The 16151-nt window shown below is 48.4% G+C and overlaps 1 protein-coding gene across 1 annotated transcript in view; it reads right to left on the reverse strand.

Moving 5' to 3' along the window:
- The window catches only part of GPR55 (G protein-coupled receptor 55), a 37519-nt gene extending 23413 nt beyond the window's left edge, over positions 1 to 14106 (reverse strand). Inside the window, exon 1 of the mRNA XM_047722540.1 lies at positions 13891 to 14106. Within this exon, the coding sequence (XP_047578496.1) occupies positions 13891 to 13909 (19 nt within the window). The 5' untranslated portion in view covers positions 13910 to 14106. The remainder of the gene's footprint in view (positions 1 to 13890) is intronic.
- Between the last annotated feature and the right edge of the window lie 2045 nt (positions 14107 to 16151).

Genomic DNA, 16151 nt, shown 5'->3' on the forward strand with positions numbered 1-16151 from the left:
TGTGATCTCTGTCTGTCAAATAAATAGATAAAATCCTTAAAAAAAAAAATAAATAACTGGGGGTGGGAGGTCATGTAAGACATCACGTAAAAAGCTGGCCAGGCAAGGACCTTCTGAACAGCCACCCGAGGGAATGAGGCTGTCAAGATGGGCTTCATACGGGACTGGTTTTCTTTACCATAGACCATGTAATACTGTTTACTCCTTCTAAAATACGTAAGAAGTACAAAGTTCTCTTTTTATAACCAGATGACCAAAAGACGGTTGAGCCAGCCCTCCATACCTTAGCCTTTTGCCCTGTTTGTCTATGAAATGGTTTGAACAAGTATTTTATATTGCTTTGGAAAATCCTTGCTATTTCCTGAGAGCATCTCATCTGAAGGAAGGAAAAGCAGGGCAGCTTAGCTGGTGCTGGGGATACTGGAATCAGGAGGAGAGTAAGTGAAGATTTCAGGTACTCCTATAGCTTAATTCTACCAGCTCTGGAAACTATGAAACGCTACAGAATCCCAAGCAGCAGGCCAAGGGCAGGCCTTGGAGGAGGCCCATGGCACTGGGGCAGCCATAAGCTCTCCATAGAATCTCAGGACCTTGTTTCATTTCATTCCCCTTGAGCCGTTAAAAGATACCATTTGGGGTAGAAGGAAATAGACCTCCAAGTCTAATCATTTGCTCATGAGAACCTTGATTGCTGGTGTATCTCTTCTGGGTCTCAGTAAATTGCTCCCAGTTAAAGCAGGAGGGCCTGACCTTCCTTTAGAGCTCATTAAACGTTGCCCCCAAATAGCACTTGGAAAGGAAAATCGGCTAGGACATGACTTCCATCACCCCACCTGAGGTTGGAAGCATCACGCATCTTAGAAGCTTGTCTTAAGGGGACAAGGTGCAAGATGGATAGCAATGGACCAGCTACCAATGAGCCCTTCTTAGTTGCGGGTCTTGGCTGAGCCTCTGAGAACCCAGTGCTTACACTGCCCCAGGCAGGAGCCTGGGGTGCCCTGGGTGAGAGAGTTCCTTTCCCATGGATCCAACTAATTGGGTCATTGGTTTCCTTACTTGGGAGGACATTGCACAGCTCTGTCCTCAGTCAGCCCTCTCTGAGATGCTGGTGCCCAGGGGAGGAGAAGGTATCACAAAGGTCATAGCGAGGGGGGAGGGTCCACAGGTGGGAGGTGATTTGGAGCCTGGGAATGCCAAGCACTAGATGTATCCCAGAGAAGTTCTCAAACCGAAAAGAGCACAAGTGCTCCAGGGTGATCTGCACAGAAGTGGCCCACTTGTGTTGCCCTATGAAGACTTCACCTCCAGGCTACCCAGCTCCCCAGGGCCCCAGAAATCCGGACTTTGTTTGGGGGAGGTACGTCTGGGGAAAGATTAACACTCCCACCCCAAATAAATAAAGAGGATACCACCCCACCCCCAGACAGCTCCCTGGACTGCCAATCCCACCCAGCAGCGCTCAGAGCTATGTCCCGCAGACCCAGGATCAAAGGGTCCTTCTGGGCTCCAGAAAGAGCCAGTCTCCCTACCCTTGATCTAGCTGGCACCTCGGATTCCTGCCACACTGGGCCTAGAGGATGCAGATGGCTTGGGGAAGATGGGACCTCCTAGGAGCATGTTCTTTGGCCTGTGCCTGGACCAGGGCCCAGCAGAGGTTCCACCCAGGGTAGGACCGACCCCCAGAGAAGTTGCTGGGCTCAGGAAGGGTCTTGTGGAGGGGGTCCTCCCACTCTGCCCATCTCTGCACTGGCCCCTGGCATTAGAATGTAGAGCTCAAGGTTGGGGTTTCCCGGCAGACCACATTCACTTTACAATCATCTGCAAACCCAAGGCCATCAGCTAGAGGAATCTGGGCTCCCCCCTGACCCGTAAATCCTAGAAAAGAGGCACCAGTCAGAGGGTCTGTCTTCAGACCATGAACTTTCACCCCACAGGAAGGCCATTATCAAGACTAAGAAGTCTAGGGACCAAAAGGAAGTGTAATTCTGGAGGTTGGCCACGCCAGGCCCTGCCCCACTTTGGGGAGGGCAGGGAGCTTGTGTTCTGCAAGTTCTTGGGGGTCAGCGCCCCCCATACTTAGCCAATACTCACCCTCCTAGAGGGGGTGTGCTGCTGCTTTGGGGCCACCCCAGTTCAGGGTGTCTGGCCCATCTGGTCAGACAGAAGAGTATAAACATGGGTGCCCCCCGTATCTGGCTGGTCCAGCCTTTTCTTGCTTCTGTCCTGGGTGGGAGAAGTAGCAGCTCTGGCTGCACGGGTGCCTGCGGGGAAGGGAGTCATGGAGAGCGTGGAGGCCATGAGGCCCAGGAGGCTCAGGAAAGCCCCTCCAGACAGCCTTCCCCTCTTGCTGGAACTCTCTTTCGCAGCCTCCATCTGCCCCCAGGGAAGCTGTGGGAACACAGTCCTCACCCAGCAGGATGCTGAGGGCCAGCTTCAGGTGCACAGCTGAGCAGTTGCCCTCTGAGGGCCCAGGACCCACAGGGAGGAGGGTGCTCTGCTCAGCAAAGGGTTCCAGTCCCAACTCCCGGGGCGGGACTCCGTGGGCCCAGCCCCTTGCACCAGAGTTTCACCCCTCCTCCCGCTGCCACAGCCTCACTCTGCCAAAGGGAGCCCAGGTCCCTGTCTCCTGGGGCGGCTGGCTTCAGGGAATGGGGTAAGTACCAGACATCATTGCTCCTTCTGAACAAGGGGGTGTTGTGTTTGGCCTCAGGGAGGGGAATAGCCCTGCAAGGAAAGGTACCCTGAGTCCACTGAGCCCAGCCACCCCCTCCCAGGGGGATCTCTGAGAGCCTGGAGCGGGAGGCAAGCGTGGACACAGCAGTTTGTCATGTTTTCTTGGCCTGTGGACTGATCCCAAGGAGGGGCACCCACTGGGTGACCCGGGCAGGACACTCATGTGGCTGAGAACTCACTGGGGAGATGGGGGGTGCCACGGGGCTGCCCCACAGTGGCCAGGCATGTGCTGCTACCTATGCCCAGCAGGTGAGGGACCCCTGGGGCTCCCAGAGAGGCAGGTGTCCCCTGGCGGGGATGCCAGGCCCCTGGGTCGGTTTGCAGGATGGCTCAAAGGTGGAGAGATGGTGGGAGGTGGTGACTCCGTTTGGGGGGGGGGGGCGGGGAGTAGGAGCAGCTGACCAATCTGGCCAGGTGGCTGGAGGCCAGCGCAGGACCAGAAGGGAGGCCCAGGCCAAAGGCAGAGTGAAGACAGAGAGGGAGGCCAGGCAGAAAGTGGGGAGGCAGGATGGGGAAGGGAGGCCGGCAGGGTGGGGGCTGCAGGGGGCTCCAGGGAACCTGTGAGGACAGCGGGCCCTGTGGGCTTCCCAGTGAGGGGAGGGCCAGCGGGTGGGAGGTGAGAGCTTGGGCTGTGTGAGCTGGGCCAGCAGGGGGAGGGCCAGGCCCAGGGCCCAGAGTGGGGGCCTGCAGAGGGCAGGGCTGGAGGGCAGCAGGAAGGGGGAAAGGGACAAGGAAAGGGCAAGGGGAAAGGAAGAGAGTGGGCTAGGCACAGCGGGATAATAATAACGCTATTCTTCTTCCTCGCTGCCAGGGAACAGGAGAGAGTGTTACCCAGGGTTCTGGATTCTGCCTGCCTCTGTTCCTTTAGGATTGCTGAGGTCCTTGGGACCTCAGAGACAGAGAATTCTGGAGAGAGAGACCCGGAAGCCTTGCCTGCAACACAGCTGTGCCCATTGCAGAGATGAGGAAACTGAGGCTCTGTGGGGCCCCGGGAGGCAGTGCTCGGGCTGAAACCAGGTGTGCTCATCCCAGGGCAAAGCCACTCTACAACCTGAGCCAGCCCATGTGAGGCTCCATATGGGACACCGTAGACAGCATCCTGGCTGCTTCCCTCCAGGGACGCTCCCTGAGAGCATGGCCCCACCTTCCTGTACACCCCTTTCCTGCCCCGGGGGGCCCCCCCATGGGGGGATCAAGAAGCTCAGCCAGTCCCCGAGCTTGGGTGCCTGTAAGATGTCTGGACTCAGCAATTCCCTGCAAGGACAGGGGACCCATGTCTGTCTCTGGGCATCCCCGGCCCAGGGAGGCAGGGATCCTGACAACAGAGACGACAGTGGAGTCAAGAAGCAAGAGCCTGGAGAGATGAGCACCCCTTGGGCTTTGTGCTGGCACATCATGGCCAGGCAGGGGGTGCCCCAGGCTGCCCCCATCTCCCCGCCTTCCTCCCCCAGGCCCAGTAGTGAGAACAACTGAGAAGAAACTTCTCCGAGAGGACCCCTTCTGTCATTCGTCACTCACACAGTAACATCCCTCTGTTGCCAGGGTTCCAAGACAGACCTCAAGAAACCTTCCCAGGACAGTGATGGAAATTACCGGAGACTGGACACCAGCCCGCAGTGAACCTGATGGGCAAAGGGGAGAATCAACTTCTCTCCCACCTGTGACCGAATGGTTTTTCTGCAAGCTTAACAATCAGGACTAGAGAACTTTGTTTTGGGGGAGCTAGTGGACTCCCCTCGCAGTACCAGCTGACCCTCAAGTCTCTCCTCTAGATCTTTTTGTCTCTTAGCAAATGCCTGAGGAATCCTGAACCCCTCCGGCCTCCCCTGGGGTCATGAGCTCCTCCACCACCCATCCCCCACCCCCGCCATGGCTCTGAGCCACGGTCCAACAATCTCAAGGCCTCAGGGCCACTATCTTTCCTCTGCCGGCTCTTCACCAACCTTCCCACCCCTCCTGACCCCATTGATCTCATTAAAGGGGCTCCTTGCAAACACCCCAAGATGCTGGCAGGTCATTGAGAGGGAGCCCACAGAGGGAGCAGCACCCCAAGGGGAGGGTATGGCAGAGACCCCAGTAAGCTGTGGGGATCAGAGAGCGAGGATGGATGGGTTGCTCCCCCTGCCCAGGTAGAGACGGGGGCAGCCTGCTGAAAGTCACAGAGATCCCAGCAGCCCAGCCCCGCATGGGAGCACTTGTCTGAGCCCTGCACACCAAAGGGGGGAGGCAGTGGGAAACCAAGAAGTGCCTCATCCTATCACCCCAGGGGGTTCTACTTTAGGGACCACAGAAGAACCCTGATCTCGTGAGGGGGGAGGAAGTCACTGATCATCCAAGTTAGAAGAAATGGGGACGGGTTAACCGCCACCCTTGGGAGCTGACGGCCTGAGCCACGTGGGGCCAGAGCATCACCCCGGATGTGACTCAGCATGGATCGGAGATGTCCCAAGGACCGGAGGCTGACCAGCCCCACACTCCCTACACAGCCTCACCCCCGCATTCATGCAATCCTGGGGACAGAAGAGAATCCTAAGTAAATGGAGGTTGGGGGTCCTCAAAACAGAAGTTAAGTCCTGGAAAACAATGAAGATGTTGTGGTCCCCTCATGCCTGAGTTTGTGAGCAGGTATGTGTCCCGGCCTCATGAGCATGAAGACTTGGATCTCTGGGGTTGGAGGGGTACCCCACAAGTTTGGAGGCGAAGGGAAGAAAGTTTGCAGGGGGGACGAGAGAGGACACAGTTCCCATAACCACTGCGGTTAGCTCAGATGGAAACATCCACAGCCCACAGCTGAGATGACTGGGCCTCGGCACGAGAGTTACTCCTCAGAGCGAGAGTGAGCATGCCAAGCGTGAGTGGGGCCCCCCCCCGAAAGTGACTCAGCACCGCATGACATCAGCCAAGAGGTTCAGACTCTCTCTCAGGAGTGGGAAGAATGTACCTGAAGGCTCTGTCACACATTTACATCCGGCTTGCCCATCACGACTCCTCAGGCACAGGCCACTGGCCCAAAGGCAATACAGAAGGCCCACTGCCTGTAGTCACACGGAGGCTCCTTCTAGATGCCCTGCCCTCGGCCTTCAGATGCAGCCCCCCTACAGGCGCTACCTGGTGCAGAAGGCAGATACCCTCACAGATAAGATGCCCCAGTATCCTCCCCCGCGTTCTCGCTGCACAGCCAGAGCCTGCCCCGGCTTCCTCCAGCAGGAGGGTGCCTGCTGACTCAGCGCTCCGGCTCTCCTTTGTGGTCACTGATCCTGGTCGTGGCAAGTGGAGAGAACCCTAAAGAAGAGGGAGGCTCAGGTGATCCGTGCAAAACACAGCAGGGGGAGAGGAAGGCCTGGCCGAACCCATAGTGGGGGGACTGTTGTTGGGAGGCTGGGATTTGAGAGGGAGACCCAGAGGGGGAGGGGATCAGAGAGGCAGGCACCTGAGTGTGGAGCGTTTCCAGGGGGCCAAGTGGGGAGAGGATCCCAGTTATTTGCTGTGCAAGGAGCAGGTCCTCCAGACCAGTGACTCAGTTTCCTCAACAAACCAAGGACATGGAAAGAAAGGAAGGGACAGAAGACTGTTAAGAAAACACAACGCACTTCCCTCCAAAGATGCCCTCATTTGAGTCCTGACCTGGTTCCAATAAACCAGTTGTAAAAAGACAACTTTTAGACAACTAGGTGGAAATCTGAGTATGAACTGACTTTTAATTTTATTTCTCATGATGATGGAACCTGGTGGTTGCATTAAAAAGTGTCCTTAGGGACGCCTGGGTGGCTCAGTTGGTTAAGCAGCTGCCTTCGGCTCAGGTCATGATCCCAGCGTCCTGGGATCGAGTCCCACATCGGGCTCCTTGCTTGGCGGGGAGCCTGCTTCTCCCTCTGCCTCTGCCTGCCATTCTGTCCGCCTGTGCTCGCTCTCTCTCCCTCTCTCTCTGACAAATAAATAAAAAAAAAAATCTTAAAAAAAAAAAAAGTGTCCTTAACTGGGGCACCTAGGTGGCTCAGTCAGTTGGGCATCTGCCTTCAGCTCAGGTCATGACCCCAGGGTCCTACGATCAAGCTCCACATCAGGCTCCTTGTTCAGCAGGGAGCCTGCTTCTCCCTCTGCCACGCCCCCCTGCTTCTGCTCTCTCTCTGACAAATAAAATCTTTTTAAAAAAGTCCTTAAAAGACACACCCTAAAGTACTGAGCTGAGATGTCATGCAGTCACTGGGAGTGGATGAAGGGAAGAAATCCATGGAAAAGTTTGGTGGGGGTTGACTATGGTGGCAGCTGGACACACTGTCCCCAGAAAGGTGGGGTGAGGCCTGCCTGCTGACCACACCTGGACCAGGCTGCAGCCAGTGGGGTGGGGGGCACTTTCTGCTCTGGCGGCAACACAAGCAAACAGGACTGGCCCCCCGGTCCCTTGGGGACCTCCTGGGCCAGTCAGGGGCATTGCAGGTGGGTATTCAGTGTGGCTCTTTAGAACTCTACTTGAGCTCCTTGAGACGCGCTTCCAGACTGAACACCTTAGTCACCTATGTTAGTGACTCTCACAAAGTAGGTCAGAACTGAGGTAGCTTCATACTTAACTGGGGTTGACCTTATCTACTGTCAACTTTCCCATGGCTGATTTTGGTATATTTAACTTTCCAACAGCCTCATCACCCTTGACCACCAGACAAACCAACACCCACTGCTCTTCTCACACCCCCCAACCAGAGAAAGCCATTTGCTGTCCAATGGGCATTTTGAACTGTCGCCTGGAACCCCTGCCTGGCAGCCAGCAGCCAATGGTACATCTGCCCCCTTGGTCTGCGCTACCGTAGTTTTGGGACTATCACACTGAGGTTAGCCTTTATTGGTTCATGACTGTGAATGGAAAAGTGAAAGCATTGACACCAGGGTAGGAAACAACAACTCAGGGAGAGGGGAGTCATGAGATGTGCAGAAGCGGCCAACCTTGAACCTCAGCCAGCCGTGCTGGAGACGTGAGCCAAGCGTGCCCCGGTGTGAAGGACAAGAACCCAATCCCAACACTCGAGCACAATCCTGGAAGAGTGCATCTAAGTTGCAAGGTGTCATTAGGGATTTCCTTGTACTTTCAGCTCATGGAGAACCGGGACCATTCCACTCACACAGAGTCTGTTGCTGGATTTGATGTCTTTGGGGTTTTTTTGTTTGGGTTTTTTTAGTTCATTGTACTATTTACAGTTTATTTGAAGAGTCTCATGGAAGGATCAATTCATACTGTTTTTTTCTGTTCTCCCTTTCCTGTACTCCATTTAAAAGAGAAAACCTCCCTTTTTTCCCCCAATTCTAAGTTTTGTCCTTTTTATCTCTTCTTTCCCTCTTTAATTTCTTCTGCTCTTTCCATTCCTCTTCCTCACTTTTCTCTGGTTTTTCTCCTTTCCCCTTCCCTAGCCAAAACTCTCATAACAAAAGTGGCACAGATAACAATACCTTCCCTTCTTCATATGTATTAAAATTTTCTCATATCTAAATAGAGATTTAATGACATTTAAAAAGGCTTTTCATTATTACTCATCCCATTTGAAGAGGTAATGTGTATACTTTAAAAACCCATCTTCGATGTAATCAAAGAACTGAAAACGAGGTGTTTTTTTCATGTTATATTGGCAGAAATTTATTAAATGGCAATTCTTGGTGCTGGCAAAAGTTGAGGGAGAAGGACCTTCTCAGGTTTCTGGAAGGTGGTTTGGCAACATGTATCAGAAACCTTAAAAACAGCCTACACTTTGACCCCAAGGAACATAAATGTCTATTGGTTCCACTTTGTGCCAGATGCAGCTTGGAATGGCTTGGAAACTAAGAAGTAAGAGTTAGAAAGAACATTTCCCCCTTTCTTTGGGCCCTGAGAAGATTAAATTGGGGACAGATGGGGTTACTGGACTTCAGATAGAGACGACAGGGTCAAAGGTGAGTCCTCTATGGGGCAGTAGGCCTACAGGGAGGGGGATACCTGGGGGAGAGCAGCTTGGGTGCCAGGAGCCTGAAAACCTGCTGAACACCTTTGGTGTTTCAATTGGAATGCCCTCCTGTTATCCCCACGCCTTCAAGAACATACAATTAACAGGTACAACCTGCCTTTAGTTATGAGATCTAGAAGTCTACTAGACTTTCGCCATCCCATGAGGTCTAGATGAGATGGGCTCCACTGGACCTCAAGGGTCTGGGGAAGGGGGCAAAGCCCTCCCTGGGATGCCCTGTTCCATGGACTGGAGACAGCCAAAGCCCTCCCAGCTTTTCAGCAAGTTCCCAGGGCAGGGGTAGCTGACACCTCCAGGACCCCCTCTGGCCACCATGTTTGTTAGCCTCTTCCCAGAGATCCCCCAAGACTTCCTGCCTACAGGTAGTCATCAGTGTCCTAGGCATTTCTGGAGTTTGGTGGGCTACATGGAGATGGGGAGGATTCATGTTACAGAAACACAAATTTTGGCTTCTCAGCCAAGCATTTCCCAAGCTAAAATGGCTATGGGCACTCTGTTCCTAGGGGACATCCTCAAGTCTGCTTCCACACAGGCTAGAGCCTCTTTCTGGCAGGCTCCTCTCACCCCACTGCTTTCCTGGCCCCTCTCTGTCTCTCGAGCCCCCAAGTTGTGGCCTGGGTTCATGCTGACACCTCCACCCTCGGGCCCCACCTTCTGCCCTAACAGTTGTCAAGATATCTCCCTGGCTAAGAGGAGTCTCAGTGCCAGTTGTGACAGTGATGTTTTCATCCCGTTTTAAATGAGCCTTGGGGAATTTGGGCAATGCCTAGGCCCACCCTTGGGTTACAGAGCTCAGGGAGAATGGATACCCCAGGGAAGCTGGTTCTGAGGGGGCCAGAGGTGAGGAAGTAGAAACACCAGCTGCAACCAGGAAAGTTTTGTGGATCATCAAGCACTCCTCAGGGCTTCTGAGGTGGGCAGAATAACACCCTCCCCCAAAAGATATCCCCATACTAATTCCCAGAACCTGGGAATGTGTTGATTCATTTGGCATCAAGTCATGTGGGAATCAAGGTTATAGATGAAATTAAGTTTGCTAATCAGCTGTCCTAAAAATAGGGGGATTAGTCTGTATTACCCAGGTGGGTCTGATAATCACAAGAGTCCTTAAAAGCAGGAAAGGGAGACAGAAGAGAAAGTCAGAGGGAACTTCGTTCCTCATTGCTGGCTTTGAAGATGGAGGTAACAAATCAAACCAAACCAACCAACCAACAAAAACCCCTCCAGAAACTTACATCCCAGGGAGAGAAGAGAGACAATAACTAACTACCATCATACAAGGTCAGTGACAGGTGCCAAGGAGACAATTAGAGCAGAGAAAAGTGATGGGAGTTTAAATTTGAAATAAGATAACTGGAAAAGGCTTACTGAGATGGTGAGGAAAGACCTGAGGAAGCCTGCTTCAGTTCCTTGTTTGTAACGTGAGCACGATAATAATGGCTTTTACCTCATCAATCGTCATGAGGATCAATTAAGTTAATACACACAAAGCATTCCCGTTACAGTCTGGCCCATCGTAAGTGCTTTACAGATATTAGATATTGTTATAATCATCACTTTAAGAAAGCTTTTTTGAAGACTTTAGAGTTTTTCCAGCATTCAGTTTAGTGTTGGGAATTCAAAGATAGTTGAGAGACAGGCAAGCCAAGATGGTCTTTCAAAAATCATAACATAGACATCACTAATCCACTATCACCCTCTGCCTCCCTGAACCAGGAATCTGCCTTAATATCATCCTAGAACCAGTCTTCATCAAACAATTGGAATGGGCAGGTGAGAAGAAACGAACGTACTGTCCCTTGGAGCAGGTACTGTTAGAGACGGATTCATCTTTTGAATTCCCCCCATCCTCCTTCCCCATTTACTGTGTGAGAGTAATTTCCTCTGTCACCAAGAGCTGGCATTCCATCTCATTCATCCTTCCTGTGACATGATCATCTCCATCTGCTTTGAGTAGCAAAGAAAAGAATAATTCGTAGTCTGCTATTGACACCATGTAAGACAGTACAAACCAACTTAGACACTGTCAGTTGTCTATTTGTTATGTGTTATTTCTTTAGGGATCCCCAGTAAAAAGATCTTAACTTCCTACTTTCTATGTTTCCCTGATGTGACCAAGGGTCTGAGTCATGGTTACGGTCACATGTGACAGGGAGGTCAGATGTTCTTGGGAAGGAAAGTAGCTTTCACACAGACTCTTTGTTCTTCCCACATAATTGTGAAATTTCCACAACATGAACATAGGGTTTTTTTCACTGCGCTCTTTCTTGAGCCTGTTTGAGGCAGTCCTAGTGTCCATATATAGTAGAACATTTAGTTGTATTACAACTCTAGTAAACATTAGCTCAAGGGAAATCTTCTTGGAACTGTAAAGCAAAACCAAATATAATTCAAGTGTACAGGATGGTTATACATACCTTTGTGGACCAGATGTCCATAAAGAAGACACAAGAAAATGTGGCCAGAAAAGATGACGCCTATGTCTTCAAGCCAGACATTCTCTCATTTTCCTAAGGAGGGAGTCCCAATGCCTCAGTCCTTGGGAAGTCTTGTCCTAGCATTCATCTGGAAGCTGTGTTTTATTACAAATTTTTAATTTTTTTAAATATTGAACTTGCAAAAGAGGAGATCTCATGGTTGGCTTTGAAAGATAAATACCTATTTACCCTTCACCAATTTTTTCTAGCTACACATATCTATGTATAACCACACCTTTTTTTGCTGAATGCTTTGAAATTAGTTGTAGACATAAGATTACTCTCACCCCTAAGTACTTAGCCTGCTTCTTAAAAAAAAAAAAAAAAAGGATGACAATTCTCTTACAGAATCAAAATACCATCATTGCACACAAAAAAGGTAGCAGGGACACAATCATATTATGTCACAGACAGTCCTTTTTCAAATTTCCCCAATGATCTCCTAAATGTCCTTTATATCCTTTTTGAAAAAATTATCATCTTGAATACAATTAAGGTTCACACACTGTTTAATGTATTTTCATGTACAGCTGTCCCTCCATTTTTGGTTTTTCATGATGTTGACATTCTTTAAGAGTCTTATGGACTATTCCCCAATCTCTGTTTGCATAATTGTTTCCTCGTGATGTAATTCAGATGAACTATTTGGGGCCAGATGCTACTGGAAGTGATGCTATGTCCTTCCTTAATAGACCACATCGGGAGGCACAGAACGTTAATCTGTCCCACTATTTATGAATCTGATTTTGATCATTTAGTTAAGGTGAGATCTGACAGACCTCTCCCCTGTCCTTAATACACAATCTGCAAAAGGGTATTTTTTAAAGAGTTAAGTTAATTTTTCTCTCTTTCTTCCTTTCTTTCTTTCTTGTTAAAGATTTTATTATTTATTTGACACAGAGAGAGCGATCACAAATAGGGAGAGAGGCAGGTTGGGGGGGGGTTGCGGGAGGGAAGCAGGCTCCCTGCTGAGCAGAAAGCCCAATGTGGGGCTCGATCCCAGGACCCAGAGATCATGACCTGATTGGAAGGCAGAGGCTTAACCCACTGAGCCACCCTGGTGCCCCTGAAAGGATATTTTGATACTGTGTGAACATCTCGTACCCAACAGCGTTGGGTATTGAGCTTCACTCAATGGCTTTAGCATCTGATGATATTGACGGAATTATTACGGGATTCTGCAGAATGGCAATTATCCAATTCTATTACTCCTTCTTTCCTTATTAGCTGGCATTCCTCTGGGAAGACAATCTGAAACCTGGGTCTCTGTCATACACTCCATTTAAAACAGCAGGAAATCCTCTGCTGGAAGACAATTAAGCACAATGTACTAGGTGGTCTCTAGTTCCTTCTCCTCATTCTTCTTTCCCTTCAACTGCTCCCTGTTGGGGGCTTGGTGCCCAGTGCTGTATACAGTGCTTTAGGTACACTAGATCCCTGAATTAACTCCCAACCACCCTGGAGACTAGGTGGGAGCAGTCTGATCTCACAGAGGAGGACACTGAGACAGAGAGAAGCAGCTGGCTCAAGGTCATCTAGTACGTGGTGGACCTGAGATTTGGAACGCAGATACGTTTGAATAAAAAGGCTATATTCCTGTCCAGCCGCTTTCCTGAACCACTGTGTTATCCCTTTTTGTATACACATAGAACAATTCAGGCAGTAACAGTCCTTGATTTTTATTGATTCCTAAAGAACCCTTTCTCCTTCCCCCTGAGTATTAGCCATGCACAGCAAAAATTCCGGAGGAGTAAAAAGAGTGACCATGGGATTATGGATCATTTTCCTTTTCCTCTTCATACTTAGCTGCATCTCCCAGGTTTTCTACAATGAAGGTGCATTGATGGTTTGGTCAAATATCTAGTTGTCAGATTCAGAATGGCTCTTCCTAGGAGTAATCTGTCCCTGTTGGAGCCAGGCTTGGGTCAGACACGTGGACACCTGTCTGGGCTTATGTGGTAGTTAGTGGCCTTTTAGTGACATAGGTGATTCACGCTACACCAAACCAACTGGGGAAAGAATCCAATCCAACTGATAGTCCATTTTCCCGAGTCCTAATCACAGCCTGGCTTTGTGCAAGATGGCAGACAACCACCAAGGACAGAGGAGACTGAGGCTTGGACTTCAAGTTGTTTACGAAGTAACAGCAATACAAGAAAACACACCAGAAACACTTTTGGAGAAGGACAAGATAAGAAAAACTTGGAAACAGGGAAGAGCAGTGGTCATCATACCTGAAGGTCAGGTACAGGAGGATTACCAAGGCTTCAGCAGATTTCTAGAGGGAGAAGTCAAAATCACAGACCAGAAAGTCATTACTCTGAGAGAGTTTGTAAGATTCCGACCCTTTATAACTTTCTCATGTTTCTTATTTTTGTTACTCCACATCTGTTTCCTGATAGTCTTCAGCAAAGGGGGGGGGGGTGACTTTAAGAAGGAAGAAAAGAAGAATTAGTGGGAAGATCAGAATCGTGACACCAAACTGTATAATTCTGAATAACAAAAAACCTCCAAAAGGCAACTCTCATGCATAAAGAGCTTGGGAATCAGTTTCTTCCATCCTCACAAGAAATGAATCTGAACAAACTGAAAATCAACAGCTTTTCTTAGATCCTTTGGAGAACTGAGGTCATAGAGCAACCCACCAGCCTGAAATCTGGTGGGTGGGGGGGATACAGAGAAATGTGACTTACCAGGAGCTGAAGCCGCCATTGGAGCCCACAGTTCGTAGGAACAGGAACACTCAAACGGTTTGATGACTTGCCAGAGGCAGAGTGTGGACTAACCTGACAGCTAAAACTCCCTGGAGTCCCAAACTTGTCTGGGCTTTACTTCCAGAAGCTCCACCAGGTTCTCACTGTGAAGGTTCTGGACAAAAATCTCCATGCGTCAACCAAGTGCAGGGGAAAGTAACCATTTTCAAACATACTCAGAGGGAATGTAACCATTTTGAAAGCCAAGAGCATTATGTTCTCTTTAATAAAGGCGTGAATCCAGAGAAACTGCCTTACCAGACCCTTATCTTCCCTGGGGGAAGGGCAAGGAGACAAGGACACTCCTCCAGCCTTCCAGTCTGCTTTCATCGCTCATCTGTTCCTGTAGGCTGTCCACCCCTTCCTTTAGACCCCTTAACACATTCATCATAGTCCTTTTAAATTCCCTGACAATTCCAAAATCGTTGTCATAGCTGAGTCTGGTTCGGATACTTGCTTTGTCTCTTCAGACTACTTTGTTGCCTTTGAGCATGGCTTGTAATATGTTGTCAAAGGTCAGATGTGATGTATGTGATAATAGGACCTGAGTTAATCAGACTTTTAAAAAGCGGTTTTAGGTTAATCTAATGAGGATCTAGGCTGTGTTTAGTGTTTGCTGTAGTTGTTGGTGCCAAAGACTTCAGTTTCCTCTAGATGTCTGTTTTGTTTTGTTTTGTTTTGTTTTCCCTCTCTTCTCTTGTTTTGGGTTTCCTTAAGAACCCCATCTTAAATAGTCTGTGCCTTGCAGCTCTCTCGGTCATAATCCACTTTTTATTTTATTTTATTTTTAAAGATTTTGTTTATTTGTTTGACAGAGAGAGACACGCAAGAGAGGGAACACAAGCAGAGGGAGCAGGAGAGGGAGAAGCAGGATTCCCACTGAGCAGGGAGACCAATGTGGCTCCATCCCAGGACCCTGGGATGATGACCTGAGCCGAAGGCAGATGCCTAACAATTGAACCACCCAGGTGCCCCCATAATCCACTCTTATAATACTGGAGTCTGTTGATGCAGCGGTAAGTGTAGTGGGTAGAATAATGTCTCCCCAAAATTCAAGTTCACTTGGAACCTCAGAATGTGACCTTATTTGGAAATAGGAACTTTTGCAGTTGTAATTGCTCACGTTAACTATGAGATCATACTGGATTAGTGTGGAACCTAAATCCAATGACTGGTGTGCTCATAAGAAGTGAGCACACATGGATACGCATGGACACATAGAAAGAAAAACAATAAAGATACTGTTGAACTGAAGAGCACCATCAATCAGCTGGATCCAGTCGGCATTTACAGAATACTTCCCCCAACAACAGCATAACACACACGTTCTTCAAGTTCACATGGAACAGTTACCAAGATAGACCATATTCTGGGCCATAACACAGACCTAAACAAGTTTAAAAGGATAGAAATCATATAAATTATGTTCTCAGACCACAGTGAAATTAAACCAGAAGTCAATAACAGAATGATAGTGACAAAATCCTCAAATATTTGAAGATTAAACAACACATTTTAAAATGACATATGGATAAAAGAAGTTTCAAAAATTATTTTGAGGAAAATATTGTACATGAAAATGAAATGAAAACTTACCAAAATTTGTGGGATGCAGCAAAAGCAGTGCTTAGAGGAGAATTTATAGTATTGAATGCACATATTAGAAAAGAAGAAAGATCTAAAAGTAATAATCTAAGCTTCTACCTAGAGACACTAGAGAAAGAAGAGTAATAGAAATCCAAAACAAGCAGAAGAAAACAATGGCAAAAATTGGAGTAAAAGTTAATAAAATTAAAGATGATAAATTAATAGACAAAATCACTAAAACAAAAAACTAATTCTTTGTGGCAGGAAAAGACAATAAAATTGATAAACCTCTAGACAAACTAACCAAAGAGAGAAGACACAAATTACCAATATTTGTAATATTAGTAACTTAATTAATTAATATTAATTAACTAATATCAGTTATAATATTAATCATGTATATTGATTTGTAGTTAATTATATAATTAATTATGTGATTAATTATAACATTATCATTTATTAATATTAATTATAATAGTAAATATTATATATTTATAATTACTAATTAATATTAGGTTTTTATGGTTTCAGGTCTTCCTTTGAGGTCTTGAAAAATATTTGTCTGATAAAAAGAAAGAGGGGCAGTCACTACTGATCCAATGAACATCAAAAGG

Source organism: Lutra lutra, chromosome 3, assembly GCF_902655055.1.
Source record: "Lutra lutra chromosome 3, mLutLut1.2, whole genome shotgun sequence".
NCBI classification, from domain to species: Eukaryota; Metazoa; Chordata; class Mammalia; order Carnivora; family Mustelidae; genus Lutra; species Lutra lutra.